The 17,770-nt window shown below is 41.1% G+C and overlaps 2 protein-coding genes across 3 annotated transcripts in view; both read left to right on the top strand.

Annotated features, from left to right (window-relative positions):
- The window catches only part of kaznb (kazrin, periplakin interacting protein b), a gene marked incomplete at its 5' end in the record, with an annotated part of 161,686 nt that extends 157,821 nt beyond the window's left edge, over positions 1–3,865 (top strand). For both annotated transcript variants that reach the window (XM_079579517.1, XM_079579518.1), the window contains 3 exons: positions 2,841–3,007; positions 3,079–3,166; positions 3,559–3,865. In XM_079579517.1, the coding sequence (XP_079435643.1) occupies positions 2,841–3,007; positions 3,079–3,166; positions 3,559–3,732 (429 nt within the window). In that variant the 3' untranslated portion in view covers positions 3,733–3,865. The remainder of the gene's footprint in view (positions 1–2,840; positions 3,008–3,078; positions 3,167–3,558) is intronic.
- A 2,745-nt stretch (positions 3,866–6,610) lies between these two features.
- On the top strand, positions 6,611–17,154 carry tmem51b (transmembrane protein 51b). The gene is made up of 3 exons (XM_079579530.1): positions 6,611–6,751; positions 13,830–14,234; positions 16,537–17,154. Exons 2-3 carry the CDS (start codon positions 13,831–13,833, stop codon positions 16,979–16,981), a joined length of 849 nt encoding a protein of 282 aa, XP_079435656.1. The 5' UTR covers positions 6,611–6,751; position 13,830; the 3' UTR covers positions 16,982–17,154.
- Positions 17,155–17,770: the final 616 nt, after the last annotated feature.

Raw genomic sequence — 17,770 nt, 5'->3', positions numbered from 1 at the left:
GTGTGTGTGTGTGTGTGTGTGGAAGGGGTGGGGGGTATTCTGGTGGGACGGGGGCAGCGGAGGAGGTCACAGGAGGTTTCTGGGGCAGATTGGAAACAGATACATGTTCACAGGAAGCTGCTGATAATGAGTGCTTTGTGTTGACAAAACTACCACTAAAAGGGCCGGGACAGAAAGACAAATAGTTCTGGCTTTGGTTGCAGTGATTTGAGCTGGCATTGCTTTGCCAGAACAAAATATTCAAAATTTGTTCTTGATGCCGTGTCAACAATGGCAACATTCAAATCACAAATAAACGGAAATTTAGCGGGCTTATGTATACTTACAGCTGAATAATAAGATGGTAATAAAGATGGAAAAAAGCATGCTACAGTACAGGGGTAACAAGGATCATGTATTTTGCTACCCTGTTTCCATATTATTATCAAGAAATTGCAAACCATGTTTCCTGGTAACTTGTCTAAGTTATGATTACTCATAATACCATGAAAAAAGTAGAATGACAAGTGTGTATCCAATATTTATGATTAATTCCAATGTATTGACATAAGGGTTATTACAGTTATTACCATTTCCATCTATTACTGTACTGCAGTGGCGGCTGATGGTCTTTCAAACAGGGGAAGCTCATGATATTTTCGGCTGATGTCGGCTATTCCTACATCATTCCTACACTAAACCAAGTCCAAAACAGGGTTTAAACTGGAGCACAAAACTTGCACTAAAAAGAATTCTGGAGCTAAACCAGAACTAAAGCAGGTCCAAACTAGGTCTAAACAAAGAAACCAGGTCCCCATTAGGGCTAACCCTGAGCTGTGGTGCTTGTGTCATGTAGCTATATGAGGCTAACTGCAGCTAAAGCAGGAGGAGCTAACGCCAGAAAACACTTTTTACTCTCCACAGAAGACTCTTATCCACAAAAGTACATTCTTTATAAAGCTTCATAAAACATGTCGCCCATGACTGAAATAAAGTCCAAATCTGTCATTTATCTCAGCAGCTTCAGTTTCCTCTTGTAGCTTGACAGAGACAACTGCTAATGCTAATGCTAATGCTAACGCTGCTCTCAGTCACAGACAGAGCACGAGGACCTGATTTTCCTCATTGGAAGCTGCTTTGATGCAGAGTCTCTGAGCAATTAATAGTGGACCAATCAGAGGCTTTCTTCTCATGAGGGAGCATCAATGGAAATTCACATTAAGCTTCTGGCAGCTCTGAGGGACAGGGAGACGACAGGGAAGACCACACTGAAACGCCTGATTAACAACTGACTTTCTCACAGAATTTCACACACTCTGGTTAATTTAATACGACATTTATAGCACCTGAATTTGCAAAATAGAATTATTTTCATTCGGGAATTTTCTTTTGTGAAATTTTGGGGGAAGTTCAGCTTCCTTTGTACTGTGAAGCAAACTGCTATTATTCAGCTTCAGCTTATTTTGGCAGAATGTTGAATGATCCAAATAATCAATGCTCTTGAAGTAGTCCTCTGCTCTAAAAAGGTTGGTGACCCCTGACCTAGGCCCTACATGTTCTATTTTTTATTGAAGCAAAATTGTGTCATTGTGACCCTGCCCGGGCTCGAACCCGGGACCTTACAGTCGGCGTGTTTTTGCAAAAAACTGTCCACTAAAGAAAAGAAACTGCATGCTTCCTCCATGTTTGGTCCATGGTTTAACCTCTTAACCCTCACCTGAACCGAGAACATTTTCTCCAGTTTGGCATTACACAAATCTAAAATCTTTAGGGTGCCAAAACAAGGATGAAAATACAACAAAAGTCACACAAAAAAGCAACAAAACAGCGATAAAGACACAATAAACAAGCGACAACAACAAGATGAAAAAGGGATGAACAAGAAAAAGACCCACAAAAAAAGTGACAAAAAAACATTACATTTCTTGCATCTTGATGTTAACAATAGATTTGTGCAATTTGTGACTCAGTATTTGTTTAAAAGCATGAATTTGTCATAATAATCTATATTTAAACAGTGTACCTTTAAGTCTTTGGGATATTATTTTTCACTGGTTACCTTTGAACAGTTTAATGCTCTTGAAATAGCCCTCTGGTCTAAAAAGGTTGGTGACCCCTGACCTACGCCCTATACAGGCGCTCGTCATATAATTAGAATATCATGAAAAAGTGCATTTACTTCTATTATAACTATAATTATAACATTATAACAATATGCAATTGTTTGTTATCATTTTCATGATTATGTCCATTTTTAAAATACTCTAATTTTTTGAGATGATTAATTTGGGGGTTTTACAAGCTGTGAGCCATAATAATCAAAATGATATCAAACAAAGGCTACATATCTAATGTAGTCTTTTTCCCCCCCTTCTGTTAACAATTCTAAGTTTTGAAGCTATAAGTACAGAGCAAAGTAAGAATAACTATTGCTTTTCCTTTTAATTGTATGTATTGTAAAAAAGTTAAACTGTTTAACTTTTTAAGGACGTTTCACAACAGAGCTTTACTGTCACAAAGCTAACAACTAGCTGCTAGTTCACCATAGATAAAAAGAACAATGAGATGCACAGCAAAACAAAAGTCCTTTTCCATTGATGGGCACTTTTACCGTATACTGACGGACAAATGAATTTCGTTCCACTCTTAAACAAAAAATAAGAAACAATTTAATGATACAGATCTATCAAATAGCTGACAACTGCAAACAACTGCTACACAATGCTTTTAGACTATTTAGGCTTACACAAAAGTAACTGGTCCACACATTTGTTATTGTAGCTTAAAAATACTTCAAAAAAGCAAACAAAGCAAATAAAGTAAACCTAAAACCTGTGACAAATTGCCCTCTTTCTCTGCAGGAGTTTGCAGAAAACCTTCAGGGTAAAGGCATCCACGGAGCAGTGCTGGTTCTCGACCCATCCTTTGACCCTGATGCCATGTCCAAAGCCTTGAACATCCCCACCAGCAGACACATGCTGCACAGACACCTGTACGAGGAGATGAAGGCGCTCACCCTCAAACACGGGTAAGATACAAAACAAGACAACCTCATAAACATTTGGTGTTTCCTATTGATTTACTGCTACTTCTTTTCAGCACTTTTGAACCTGGAAGTGCCTCCTCCTCACCAGTGATCATGAACCGCTTTGCAGACGAGAGGAAGTCCATGAGAAGATCAGGGAAGGTACAAGTATATCTATATTGAATCCACACATACGTTAATTGAGAGAATAATACTTTCAATGCAAGATCTTAACTGATTTGAGTGGTAATGGCGTAAAAAAAAACACACTGCAAACTCACCCAAACTGCTCTTTCACCTAATGGAAGCATTTATGTCTTGAGCGAAATAGTGCTCAAGACAGAGCGAGTCCAAACAAGACTTAAAAATAGTGCTCAAGACTTAAAAATGCATATAACTGAAAGTATTCTATCTACACTCTTGCCTAATTGATTAATTCTATGTTGTTTTTATTGATTGCGTTTGTTTTCTTATATTTATGCAACTGTGAAGCACTTTGAATTGCCATGTGTATGAATTGTGCTCTACAAATAAACTTGCCTTGCCTTGTTCAGAGCCCGTTGAGGTTGCGGGCCAGTAGCCATTCTGCAGAGCGCGCCGGAGGTTTCCACCAGAACAGCCCCAACTACTGTGGATCTTTACCCAGAGAAGGCAGGGCGCAGTCGGGTCCGCGGGGCCGGGGCAGTCCAATGCACGCATACACCAGTGTGGAGATCACTAATGTCTGACATATACTACTATTAACAAGAACTGTTTACTACTGAGGGACAAAGTGCTTTTAAAGGGACTCATAAGTATATTGGTTCACATAAAGTATTTCAGGTTTTATATGGTAAAGTAATGCCATAAAATGACAGCACTTTTACTTTCCCTTTCAATGCTTGTAGTAGGTGTTTGCTGGCAAGAAATGAGCATTTTGACATGACATATAAGCAGCACATCTATCAGCAACATGGAGCTAACAGAAAAGCATGTGTATTTACTTTTTTTTTTTTTTTCATTGTAGAGCTGTTTGTGTTTTCTAGTATCAGTCTAACATGGAAATGTCATGTTTTCATAGAGAGATAATCTCACCAAATATAGTCTAAATAAAAACAAAACTTCCTGCATATTCCAACAACAGACAGGGATATATTTTTTCATTCAAACATTCATTCATAACTTTTATTAACCTGCTTATTTGAAGTATAAATCTTTCTTACAATGTACTCTTAAATGTGTATAGAAACAATGTAGGGGCAAATGTATTGTTCATTTGGCAAGAATTGATTGTAGGGACATGTTTTGTACAGTTATTTTACATGTCGCATTGATTTTTTTCATGCTTCACTCTAATTTTGCAAGAGAGCAGTTGGACCCAGGGGTGAATCCAAACAGAAACTGGTTTGGGTGGGTCTGAGCGAAGACAGCAGGACTAAAAACTAGTTTGAACCTGCTCCAATCCTGGTCTGTGGTCTGTATTCACTGTGTCGGCATCTCAGCTATGTACATGCACATGATATTTACATCTAAACATGCTTATTTGGATATAACTATAGAAAAAAATAAAAAGGGATCTTTATGAAGACTCAAGAGCTTTGATAAAGTTCCTTCGACATTGTAAATCTTGTATATAATGAATTTATGACTGTAAAAATGTATAATCCATGGTGCCATTTTGAGAGTGTTGTGGTGATTAAACCTTTTTCAGTGAAATCCGTATCATGTTGTTTGTATCTTTCACCTCTTTGGGTAGACAGGATGTCATAAACTGCTATAAAATAAAATAAATATGATATAAATGTGCAGTGCGGTTTATTAAAGTCAACAGATCTGTTCCAACCAGGGGCAGGAGTTGATGATGTAGATAGACTAGATGTATGGATTGGACAAGCCTCTCTCCGATTAGAGCAAGAGTTTGTTTTGCTGGAATGAAATAGTGCGATCTGCCGTTGTGTCCCTGAGCAAGACACGCCATTAAAAATGTAGTCACATAAGAAAATCTGCAAAAAATTACCATAGTTTATGTCATTCCATGTTAACACTTTTCTATTTTGTGTTTCTAGGGAACGCACTTTGCTCTGACAAGGTGTAGTTGTAAAGTGCTATAGAAATAAACTCAACAGTTGCAGAAAGGGAGTAATGCGACTGCTTATATAACAGTCTGTAACATGAAATGCATTTATTAATTTCAAATTCTGCACTGGTTTATTGATAATGAAAATGATAATATAGACATTCAAAGGGTTTGGACAGATTTAGATTTAAAGCCACACCGCGTAGAATTTCACTCAATAAACACAATTGAAATACATCCATCCATCCATTTTCTTCCGCTTTATCCGGGGCCGGGTCGCGGGGGCAGCAGTCTCAGCAGAGATGCCCAAACTTCCCGATCCACACACACCTCCTCCAGCTGTTCTGACCCCGTGGCGACACCAGGCCAGCTCGGAGACATAGTCCCACCATAGACTGTAGAAAATAATGGACGTCTTATGCTCACTCCTCCCCGTTTACCAGATTGACCACGGCCGTGGGGCAATTCATGGCGGATTTACAGGCTCCCCCTCCCCAGCTCTGACGAAGCATGTTCCTAAAAAGGACATACGGGCGGGATTTTCACCGTAGGCTCGGCCCTTGCGTGACGTGTAGCTCGCGCTGCTCCAATGCTAACAGTCCGAGCCTCATTAAATACGAGATTTCAAAAAATCATATTACGAAAACCAGCCTGGTTTCATATATTGTTATTAACCCAGCGTTATCTCAGGAGGAATATCTAGCCTAGTCTAGCGTTGAAACAATTGAAACCAGGCTTTAAAGTAGTTTTTAACGTGTCTAAAGTCCAATGCTTTTCAATGGGGGCCTAGCGGCGATATGGAGGTACTGCAGCAACGGCGGAGCAATGGCGGCCCCCACGTTTGTGGTCAAAAAGCAGGGCAGCCAGCGGCCATTGAGTCCCACCAGCGTGTCCTGGGCCTTCCACGAGGCCTTGTCCCACTAGGACATGCCTGGAACAGGAGGCGACCAGGAGGCATCCGGAACAGATGCCCGAGCCACCTCAGCTGCTCCTTTCGACATGAAGGAGCAGCGACTCTACTCCGAGCTCCCGGGTAACTGAGCTCCTCACCCGATCTCGAAGGGTGCGCCCAGCCAGCCTGCGAAGGAAACTCATTTCGGCCGCTTGTATTCGCGATCTTGTCCATTTATGAGGCTCACCCCTCCTAAGGGATGACTGTAAACTTTACTGGGAGTGGGTACGTCTCCAGCTCGTCTCCATGGAGATCTGACGACAGGCATTTAAGCAGGTTAGTTTCTCATCCAAGTCCATTCTTTCATTATACACTGCATTAACAGCATGTTCTGTGTCATTAGGAGCATGTTTTGTTTTGCTGCAACAGTACAGTCCAAAATGTTACGCAGTGTACCTTTAAAAGAAATAAGTAGGCTACACTGTTGGTTTGCAGAGCCTGGTGCGTCCGGGCGCTAGGACCCTGAGGACGCTCCTCACTCGCCGCAGATACGACAGGATCGGTGCCACCGTGACGAGTTAGACCAAAGTTCCTATCAATACTTTTATAAGCTCATGACCTGGCGAAAACAGCTCATCTTTTTTTGTCTTTTTACTGATTTTAATCCGAAGTAACCCACGCAGGCCACGTCTATGTTTAGTTTCGGTTTTTTTGTGCGCAATCTTCCTGGAAACACCTGCGTGATTCAGGTAACTCTCGATCGATGAAGAGGGAAGTCCTTGAGCGACCGCGGTGAAAGGTAAGGCCGCAATGAATCCACTTTATCAATGTTCAACTCGTCATCGCTTCTAAGGCTCTCGGCAACCGGAACTTTTAAGCTTTTACTGCGACTATGTACCAAAAAAAAGAAAAGAAGTAGCGTCCAAAGTTCAATGGGGCTGATACTTCCAAGGACGCCCTCTCCTTTGCGCTCTTCCCCTTTCCATAAACAAAGAAAAGCTACAGAAAAGGGGCCATTTGCAGCAATAGGCTTTTACCGAGGCTGAGGTTCAGAAATGGACACGAGTGGAAGTAAACATATTGAATGGATCGCATGTATTTGGCCATGTTTCATAGCAGGTGTCTTTCTAGAGAGACAGACACACCCATAGGTGCCACTGTCCCAAAGCTAAGGCTGTATTTACTGCTAGTGCTGCGGGTGACTCACTGAGGGCACTCTAAAGTAAACACCTACATGGGCTAAAGGCTAAGATGTAGACTACTCAAACTTACTATGTTCATTTCATTTCAAATAAATGAAGTATTTAACTAGATCAGTATAAACATCTCAATTTGAGCACAATAATCCAAATGTTAGTTGTTTTGACTGGTTAAGAAGTTGTTGGGCTTTTGTCCCGGATTATTTCACTTGTTCTGAGATGTTTCTGACTCGTTTCGATACGTTTCGTCCTTATTTCAGGTCATTTTCTTTGCCAATGGGGTAAGAAAATTGGTCTTATCTCATTGGCAATTTTACTTTCTTATTTCAAGCGAGATTTACCCTAGAACTGGTCTGAAATGTCCTCAAACAAGCAAAGTCAACTTGGTCCGATCAGGAAAAGTGTCTAAATGAGTGAAAACCGCTCAAAGCAAGATACATTTCCTCAATTCAGGTCATTTAAGCCAATGCTTGATATTTACTTTTTGTAGTGAAGGTCCTGCGTTCGTCCCCGGCTCCCTCTGGGTGTTTCTAAGTCTTTAAACATAAAACATGTACAGTAGGTCAAGGCCAACGAGAAGGGTGTGGGGATGATGGAGCTATTAGTTTTTTTTGGAAGTTTGTTCTCCCTCTCTTCATTTTGAGAACTAGGAGTGGCTTTATGCCAGCTTACAGGTGCTGGAGGGCATCCTCAGAGCAAACACCCAGCTGGAGGAAGACGGTGATAGGGTTTCCCACCTGTCCGAGTGCTTGTGCAGATGAGTGGGGTACGTCTGAAAGGAATGGCGTGACACCTCGGGCTGTCACGATAATTACTGTATCGACTTATCGTTCAATAAATAACAGATAAACGATATGTTTTTTGGGCTCGATATTTATCATCTATACATTTGTTAGTGTTTCCCCCTATTTTTTCCTTGTAAAACGTCGATTTCTAACTGACGCAAACTGACTTACGTTATATTGCATGTTTTTTGGAGCTTGTGTGGTATTTTAGGATGTGATGATGCACTTGTTGAACAAAGGTTTAGAGAGTTGACAGTATCTAGTATCGATAGTGTCCATAATATCGTTTATCGCGATACTTTCCTGCATCAACATATCGAACTTCAAATGTGTTATTGTGACAGGCCTGGTGACCCTTGCAGTTCTCCATCGTCTACACAACTTTATGTTTGGATTTGGAGCTGATCTTGCATCTTTCTCACGTCAGAGCTCTTTCATTAGAAGTAGCAGAGTGTTTTTATTCCCACTCACTCGTATCAAAGCACTTGTGTCGCGTTATTGTTATTGATTACATGACACAATATTCAGAATGACCGTAAAAATCTACAAATCATCCACATGGTTGTATAGGCAGCAGGGTTTGAAGCTTGTGAAAAAAGTAGCGGCTTATTGTCTAGACCAGCCATTCCCAAAGTCCGGGACATGGCGGACGCCTTATTGATCAGGAAATCTCGGGGCCCTCCAAATCATGATAGTTTACTCCATTCAAAGGAATTAAAATGAATCTAAAATGACATAAAAAGTACCATCTAGTAATGACAGTAGGCTAAGTACTGGTTTAAACTGGTGCATTTGTCCAGATAAATGTATTTTTCCTTTCAAAATGAACTTTTGTCATCGTACTTGTTTTGCAGACAAGCTTTGGGGGGGCCCCCTGTAGTGCCTCTGAGGTCCCCCAGGGGGCCCCGGACCCCACTTTGGGAACCACTGGTCTAGACAATACAGTACTTTCAAATTTCACTCTCTCCTCACTTTGCTACAGACTCTCACTTTAATGATTGATAAGACAGCATAGACAGGATATTTTGTAGTTTACATACCACTTCAAAATATGTAAGACAAATTCTGAAGTTATTATATTATAAAACTGCATTTTGCAGTTTTGATAAAATGAGATCCTGTCTGTGCAGCGTTTATTTTAGTACTGAGCATGCGATGTGCCCTCCTCCCCTCATTGTCAATGATCCATCCATCCATTTTCTTCCACTTGTCCGTTGCCGGGTCGTGGGGGCAGCTGTTGGAGCTGCCCAGATCACATTGCACCAGCCCCTTATGGCTCCTCCTGCAGGTGGTGGGTCCACGGAAGGACGGCCTCACGATTTTAACCGGGCCTGTTGGTCTCTCATAAGGGGCTTCTGAACCGCTCTTTGTCTGACCCGTCACCTTGGACCTGTTTGCCATGGGAGACCCTACCAGGGGCACCAAGCCCCCGACAATAGAGCTTCCAGGATCATTTGGGTGCTCAAACCCCTCCACCACGTTAAGGTGGCGGTTCCAGGAGGGGTCATTGTCAATTAGTATTTATAAAAATAAATAAATGTAGCTTTTGCTGTTAAAGGTCATGGACATGCACAAGGTAACAATGAGTGCTTTCCCGACCTATAGCCACACAGCAGAAGTTCATTTTTCCTAAGGGTGGACAATGTTATCCACAATAAATATTACTGCAACTGAATCAAAAATGTCTCAAATATCACAATAACAAACACTTACTGCTTCTGTAAATACGAGGAGTGGTTTCTTCTACGATAAGATCACACAGAATTTAACATGTTTTTCTAATGATGTTGAAATAGTTTGAAGCCCCTTGAGCTCAGCCCACTCTCATCAATATTTGGTGAGATCATTGTTTCAAACGCTGCTTTTATCTGAAGAGACTGCGCCCACATCAAAAACTCAACCATCACATCGCCATGGCAATCGGTACTCTTTCAAAAGGCTCCCGAAAAGCAATAGACGGCGTGCGCGCTTTATTGAAATATTAAAAATACTTTTGCAACATTGTCTATTGTGATGGATGAAGATGTGAACGTCTGTATTTCTGTCCAAAATGGTGACAAATATTAACATGGGGTGTTTTCCGACGCATTAACATTTGAGAAGTGCTAAACTAGCATGTTTATATTGCTATTGCTACTACAAGACAGACTTTCTCTTTACGCCTTGACTGCTTCTTTTATACTGCAGTGGGGGTTAAGTGGGATAAATTGAAACTAAAATAAGCCGTTGTTTCATGACCTTCCAATTTACTTCCTCGGGGGATTTTGACTGAAGACGTGCTCGATGAACGCGCACCTTGAACAGACATTGTTGGGGATCCCTGATTGTAGCGTAAACAAAGAAAATGTAGTTAATTTTCAGCAAAATTCAGATGCCAGCCTGAAACTTCACACACTCACTATTGGGAATATTACCAATAATCATGCAGAGAAAAGTCGAGGTCAAACAGGATGTCTTTGTTGATTTGACATTTGACTTATTGGAGGAAAGATGTGTAGCGGTAAAAGGGAATAGTAAAAGGGAATAGTTAGCAAGAATAATGTTTTTACACCAGTTATTCAAATGCATCCATCCTTTTGAAATTCATTTATATAAGCCTTCAATGTCATACAAAACTGAATTCAGAGGAAACTGGAGCTTGCATTCAAACCAGATGAGAAATGTTGGACCAAAATGTATACATAATATACAATTCTTTTACATGGCACCGATAAATTACTATCCAAATGTCTGAAGGTGAAATGCCATTCAGACCGTAATGTCATAAAAATTTGGTGGACAGGTTGGACAGGTTTTGAAGTTTGAACATAAGTCTTTGTTCTTAAAACACCTATTACTCTGTTGTTGCATTTTTGGTCTCTTTTGACCGTTTCACCTCTGCTACAAAATAGAATCTAGATTCCTGGCCAAAATATTTGAAATGAAGTGTTGGTACAGGACTTATACAAAACAAGCATAACCTCCGCACTAATAATTTGATGTATTGAAACATTAATCAGAAAGGTAACAACACTGGCGATAGCTCAACTAGTGCCATGGCCAAGTTCAGGGGTAGCGCACGCAGGTATTCATATTGGAGGTCCATGATGAGTTTCTGTCCATTTTACTAGTGGGGTATAGCGGGGAGGGTTGGGTCATGCAGTGTTTTCGAGAGAAACACTATAGGTGCCTAAATCATTGACTAAATGCCATGTGTTTTTGGTTGGAAGATCAAAATCTAAAATGGCTGACTGGGGAGCACTGGGTCAAATGTTTTGGGGAATGTTGGGTCACACAGAAGACATTGACATCCCAAGCCTTTCGTCCCTGACACCTGGTAAACATGTTTTGATGAAGTATCGAACTGAAGAAAAGCGTTCTCCTTTGCTGGAAGTGTTGGATGCTCTATTATTCTGGATCTTCTGTTTTGTCAGACAAGGAAAACAAAGAACGTATGAATCCAGAGATTGCTGACCAACACTAGGGTTTACTGGTTTTTGATATTGTACTTTAAAGGAATAGGCCACCGTTTTTACATACTGAGATATGTTCTTACCTTAGCTTTGACGAGTTCTTTAGGACCTGTCTGATCTTCACCCGTGCCTTCAGTCACGTAAACACAGCACAGACGGCGTTAGCATTTCTCCCTCTCTCCACTATAGCTCCAAAACTGGTCAAGATAGAAGCTACCAAGCTCTTCCACGTTTTCCCTATTTAAATATGGTTACGTGAAGTGTTCCACTACAAAGTATAGTTACACAAAATTAAACAATGTGGATTTTCTAAGCGGATAAAAGGGGGAACTATATTGTAAGGCGTAATAATACCAGGAGTAATTTGGCATCCGCACAGTAAAGTGAAGATTACTGCGCGGATTTCGAACTACTCCTGGTATTACGTGACTGAAGGCACGGGTGAAGATCAGACAGGTCCTAAAGAACTCGTCAAAGCTAAGGTAAGAACATATCTCAGTATGTAAAAACGGTGGCCTATTCCGTTAACCTGCATCCAAAGAAACACGTCATATTTCCTCCTGCCTTTTCGCGCTGTATTGATCAGACGCTCCGTCGGGAAACCGAACACCCATGTGGCTAATAACCATAATGTAAACATAGATGCGCCGCTCTTACGAAATGAATCCCGATCTTTCGACAGTTTCACTAAAATATGTAATAAATATAAAGTCATTGAGAGTCATTGGCCACAAGTCCCAAGTCAAGTCAAGTCTTTTTGGAGCTTGGTCAAGTAAGTCTCGAGTCCCGAAAATTGCGACTTGAGTCTGACCACCTCTGGCAGTTACACATATGACCTGAGGTGGCAGTAGGGAGTATAAAATGGCCAACTTGCATCTACCCCCTTTAAGCACAGCAAGCCTCACATTTCACAACATTAACTTTTCATATGTGAAAAGCCAAAGTGCTCACAAAATGCCGGCTACAGTGCAGATGGGCAAAAGTGTTCAAGACACAGACGTTTATATGGTCAAAAACTTGTGTGTGATTCAAAATTCATTCATTCAAATTAAATGAAAAGCCTTATACATTGGGCAGGTCTTGGGGTGCCCCTCCCCATCATTACAAAGTGCCCCCACTGGGTTCAGAGACGCTCCCATGAATTGTTGGCCTGTATGGTTTTCAAGTTAAAGGGGGGGTATTATGCAAAATCGACTTATTCAAGCTTTACATCATGTTATTCTGCCATTCCCTCATTAAAAACATGGCTGAAGTGTTGCCTTGGCACATTCACGTATTTTTGAGTAATCTGTAAAAACTCTGATGGCGGCCATTTTAGGGATAGGTTTGCCTGAGTCCTCCTAGGAACGCCCCCACCTCCTGGAGACGCCTCCGAGCTTTTGTCACCAGCCGAGTAACCAACCACTGCTCCACTGATGCCACAGACAGCGTGTGGAGGGGGCGTGTCGGAAAGGGTCAGAGGTTCTTAAAGAGACAGAACTATTTCAAGACATTCACTACAGACATTTTGAGAGAGACATTTTATACAAGGCAGTTATTCTAATTTACTGCATTTACAGACCAACAGAAGGTTTGGTCATCATTGTAGTGTGATATAGACTGGTGCTGTGTGACTGAAAAAAGCATAATACCCCCTCTTTAATACAAGCGAGTGTCTCGGTTCTTGCTGAAATGGCTTGCTTTGTTTCCCCTGTTAATGTGGGGATTAAATGAGTGTGTAATTTGACAGCTATGCTAACTGGGGTTGGGAAAGAAAACTAGAAACATAGGGCTCAAGTCGATAAAGGAGACATTCATTACATCACCTCTTGGTAAATTTCAGTCACATGAAACCCCTCAGTGATTTTGAGATATATTGTGGGTTGAATATTTTGTCGCAACATTGCAATCACAATTTTTGCAATATTTTGTGTAATCCTACTCAAAATAGTTTTTGTTTTGAAGATGCATAAGAATTAGATCAGTGTTAAATTCCATTAATTTCTCACAGTGCAGACAGATCCAATCTCTACTGTATATAGGACTGAGGTTATACTTGTTACTGTTGTTAAAATCTGTGTGCTTCACACAGTGGTTGGGTCAGTGACATGAACTCCGGCGATTCAGTATAAAAATGAGTGAACCAAGGTAATGCAATGGAGCGGTTTTGTTTTGGTGCTGCTGACCTTGGTGCAGATATTTTTGCCCTTGTTTCCACAGTAACTGACTTATGTCCTCAAAGAAACCTTTGTCATTGGCTTGTAATTTGTTATTTCATATGAACCATATTTACTGAACATTTATCATATTCCACTGCACTACCCAATCTCCCTCTCTATCTTTTACCCAGCCTCCTTCTGTATATTTGGGATAAACCGTTTTGGAAGAATAGACAGGACCGTGATGACGGTGTGTGATTTGATTCTGATTGTCTTCTGTGTTTAAATCTTTTCCTTTTACAGGATGTGCTCCAGTCGAGGTATCTGTGGTGGGAACAGTCGCTCAACCAACTCGGGGAGCACCGGTTCAGGGGCCCACTATGCCCTGTGCGCCCTGGGCGTGGGGCTCATCGCGCTGGGCATCGTCATGATCGTCTGGACAGTCATACCTTTAGATGGAGAGAAGACGGGCGGAACAACCACAGCTGCCAACTCCACAATGCCCATAGACGAAGGGGAAGACGAGGAGAAGGACCACAGCAAGTCTTCGTCAGTGGCCATGGTTTTAGTGGGGGTGGGGGGCGCCATGCTGCTCCTGTCCATCTGCCTGGGAGTGCGGAGCAGGAGAAGAGCCAGGAACCAAAGCAGCCAGCCAGTCCCTGCAGGTGGCGCCTTGATGGACCATGTGGCCGGAGACCAGGAAGAGCCGTGAGTCACCACCTTCTGTTCCAAGACTTGTTTAGACAGGACCGGGCGTACTGTTACTATGCATCGAATATATGATACAATGTAATGGAGTGATGAATGATGAAAGACAAAGTGCAGAGCCCAGAAGTCAGTACAGTAATCGTCAATCATTTCAGTTGATTTGAATAGGTACGCCAGTCTATTAGAACCAAGCACTGAAATGATGTCAAGGTATTCCCCAAGTCCCAGAGCCGGAGGTTAATACAAAACAGCCAAGGATATCCAAACCACACAGTCTATCTGCAACTTCCAGACTATCGCTTATAAGCAACAGATCGCCATGGCATGTCCAACAGGGCTCTGTGAAATTAAGGACAGGACAGCAGAGTTTAATTCGCCCAATCTCCATCGGCTTCATTCAAGACTTTTGGCATCCACAACATTTCTTTGCTGAAAGTGTTCTTCTGGGAGAACAAATATTAAGAAAAGCCATGAGGGCGGCTGGTTTGAAAATTCTTAGTCAAAAACGTATCTATTTGAAATGATTTCATGAATACTGTTCATGAGACAATAACAATGATAAGTAGTGGTATAGACGAGAGCAGACGGCTTGTCGAGTTGCACTACTTCTCGTTGCTGCGCATGTGCAGAACTATCGAGTCATTTTACATTCAGCCATCGAGTTCCGCTTTTTCAGCAAATAACATGATTTCATACATTTTACTGTCGAATTAGGCAGTCTATTCTACATGTAATTAGTAAATGACGTAGCTGCTAAAACAATTTTCCTTTAAATATCTGTCTGTTGAAAATATAGGCTTTAAAAACGTAAAAAGTAGGAAGTTTTGTCAATAATCAGAAAGCATGACCGTTTAAATGTAATAAATGTTGCTGAGGAAAGAGTCGACTGCTCTTTAGTTACGTAATATTATGCAAGACAAAGTTTACCAGCTGTTAATAACTCGTTTTTAATGAGAGACAAAGACATGTGCACATGCGTGTTGATACTGTCAGTGCAGCTTGACGTTACACCGGCTCCTTCTCTGCTCTGGTTCATATGTCGCGCACTGAGGTGAAGTCGCCAAAATATGCACAGTAAGAATAAGGTCACTTTAAAATACAAAAAAGTAGAATTAAAAAGGACTACTCTAAATAATTACTCAAGAAAAAACACCTGGTTGAAAATGCTTGAGTGCGAAAGTCTGTCTGTGATGGCAAACAAAACATAAAATATAAAAAATTATATTTCCAAGATTCTTTTTTTTCTTTTTTTCTTTTTTTTTAAATTCAATCTTTAATGAAGACAGAGACACCACAAACAGGTGACATTTACAACAATGACAATACTTGTGACAGACTTAGACCATGACAACATTTACAACAGTGACAATACTTCGACTGTCAGTATTATCAAGACAAGACAAGACAAGACAGACTGAAACAAAAAGAAAAATTGAATGGGAATAAACAAGAAAGTGTTATTTAAACGAGTAGTTGCATAACAACGGTACTTATGGATTATTATTGTTATTATTACATATTTCCAAGATTCTGATAATTCAGAGATAATTCTTGTGTCGTAAAGTTTAAATTAATAGAACATTTATTGATTTTCATGTGTTATATGAAGGTGTTGTCACTTGCAGATTTATTCACGATAGAAAGAAGCAAGTAATAGTAATAATAATAATAATAATAATAATAATAATAATAATAATAATAATAATGATGATGATGATGATGATAATGATAATGATAATAATGATAATGACGATAATGATAAAAATGTCTTTCTTCTTGCACTTTACAAGCCCAAGTTACAAAGTTTATCAAAGCGCCACACTGTAGTCATCATTCATTCATGCCTTACTTGGTGGTGGTGACTGACGGAGGCGAGGCTGCCAATCTGACTCATCTCACTCACACATCACGCACTACATTCATTCTGGCCTATTGTACATGTTTTTATTGGTAGGGCACACCTACACCGACACAGGAAGAACATGCAAATTCCATATTGAAAAATCGCGAACCGCAGCGCCACCATAAGAGTACTTTTATCATTAAAAATATTACTCGTGTACGCAGACACTGAGGCAGAGTGGGTGAAGTGTCTCGACACGACGGCAGTGTGCATCTTCAGGAGCTGGGATTTGAACCCCCAACCTTCCGATCATGAGACGACCCGCTCTACCAGCATAAACATTAATGAATGAGGCCCAATTCAAAAATATTGAGGCCCAATATTTGTATTTATTTATTTACTTGGCATTGTAGTTGTTTCATATCTTGTGAATCTAACCATAATCTATGTTTTTGGCAGAGTCCCAGACCCAGCCGCATACAGCGTCCCAAGTTATGAGGAGGCGGTGGGCAGTGGTAACTACCCAGTCCGTCAGAGCAACCTCCGGAACAGCATGACCCACCTCCCATCCTACGAAGACATCATCGCCGCTGTGGAAAACGAAGGATCTGAACCTGCAACCAACACCAACGAGCCTTCTCCCGAAGAAACCCCCCTGAACACCTCAGAGTCCCAGGACGCAGCCAGCGGCGGTCCTGAGAGAAACCCCTCCCTGCCCGCACGCAGCGGCAGCCGGGTCAGTCGACTTCTCCAGCCCCTGCGTGTGAGGAGGATCAAATCGGACAAACTGCACTTGAAGGACTTCCGGCTCAAGATCCTCAGTCCCACCACAAACCCAGTGACCATCGAGCCCATCACCCCGCCGCCCGGGTACGAGAACAAACTGCCTGAACTCGAGAGCTGAGTCACTGGGCAGGAGAATAATAGCAGGACATTTTTAAAGACCCATTTCAATGTTGGTATTGTGTTGGTTAAATTTGGTTTGGAGACTGCAGCTGCTCCCAAATGGAAAATATTTCAAGTGGACTTCTTGTTCGTTGTGCATGTTTTATGTATTTATTTTGAGAACAACATGAACATATACAGTGGGGGAAAAAAAGTATTTGGCCAAAATCCAATACAATGTCTATGTGAAACTGACCAAATACCTTTTTTCCCCACTGTATATATATATAAGTTTGTGCCTTGGTTTAATGTCAGTCACTGGGCAGCGCCTAGGTCCCTTCCTCCAGATCTGAGACCAAGGTCCTCCTCAGGTTTAGCTCTGGAGCCTGAAGTACTGTACATGGAGCAAAGCCGGACACCGCACATACACACTCCACAAACAATGAGACTCCAGATGTTCCTGCTGGGAAGCAATGGTGTTAACCACTCTGCCATGTTCAACTAGGCTAACTATGCCAACTGCCCATGATTTCAAATATTTCCAATTTAAAAAGTTTATTATATTTTTTATTTTTAAAAATAATTGTTCATTTTGGAGACAGAATGAAGACAATAATGTCTAAATAAAGCGTATCAGCCAAATGTGTTGGTGCTTGTTGATGTCTTCTGTCTGTAACTGCTGCAAATAGGTGTGGTAAAAAATATACTGCATGTTATGTCTTTTAATAGATATGATTTAGGTTGTTTTTTTTATTTGTGTGTACATTTTAAAGGGTGTTTTGTAAAAACTACAGTTTACACAAAATAA

This window comes from Gobius niger, assembly GCF_951799975.1.
Source record: "Gobius niger genome assembly, chromosome: 20".
In the NCBI taxonomy this organism is placed as follows: domain Eukaryota; kingdom Metazoa; phylum Chordata; class Actinopteri; order Gobiiformes; family Gobiidae; genus Gobius; species Gobius niger.
This window is presented reverse-complemented; position numbering and strand designations above follow the sequence as displayed.

Excerpts from the sequence above, each read along its gene's own strand:
- tmem51b (XM_079579530.1), top strand. The coding sequence starts at position 13,831 with ATGTGCTCCAGTCGAGGTATCTGTGGTGGGAACAGTCGCTCAACCAAC. Across the intron at positions 14,235-16,536 it reads GCCGGAGACCAGGAAGAGCC|AGTCCCAGACCCAGCCGCAT; the intron begins GTGAGTCACCAC and ends TGTTTTTGGCAG.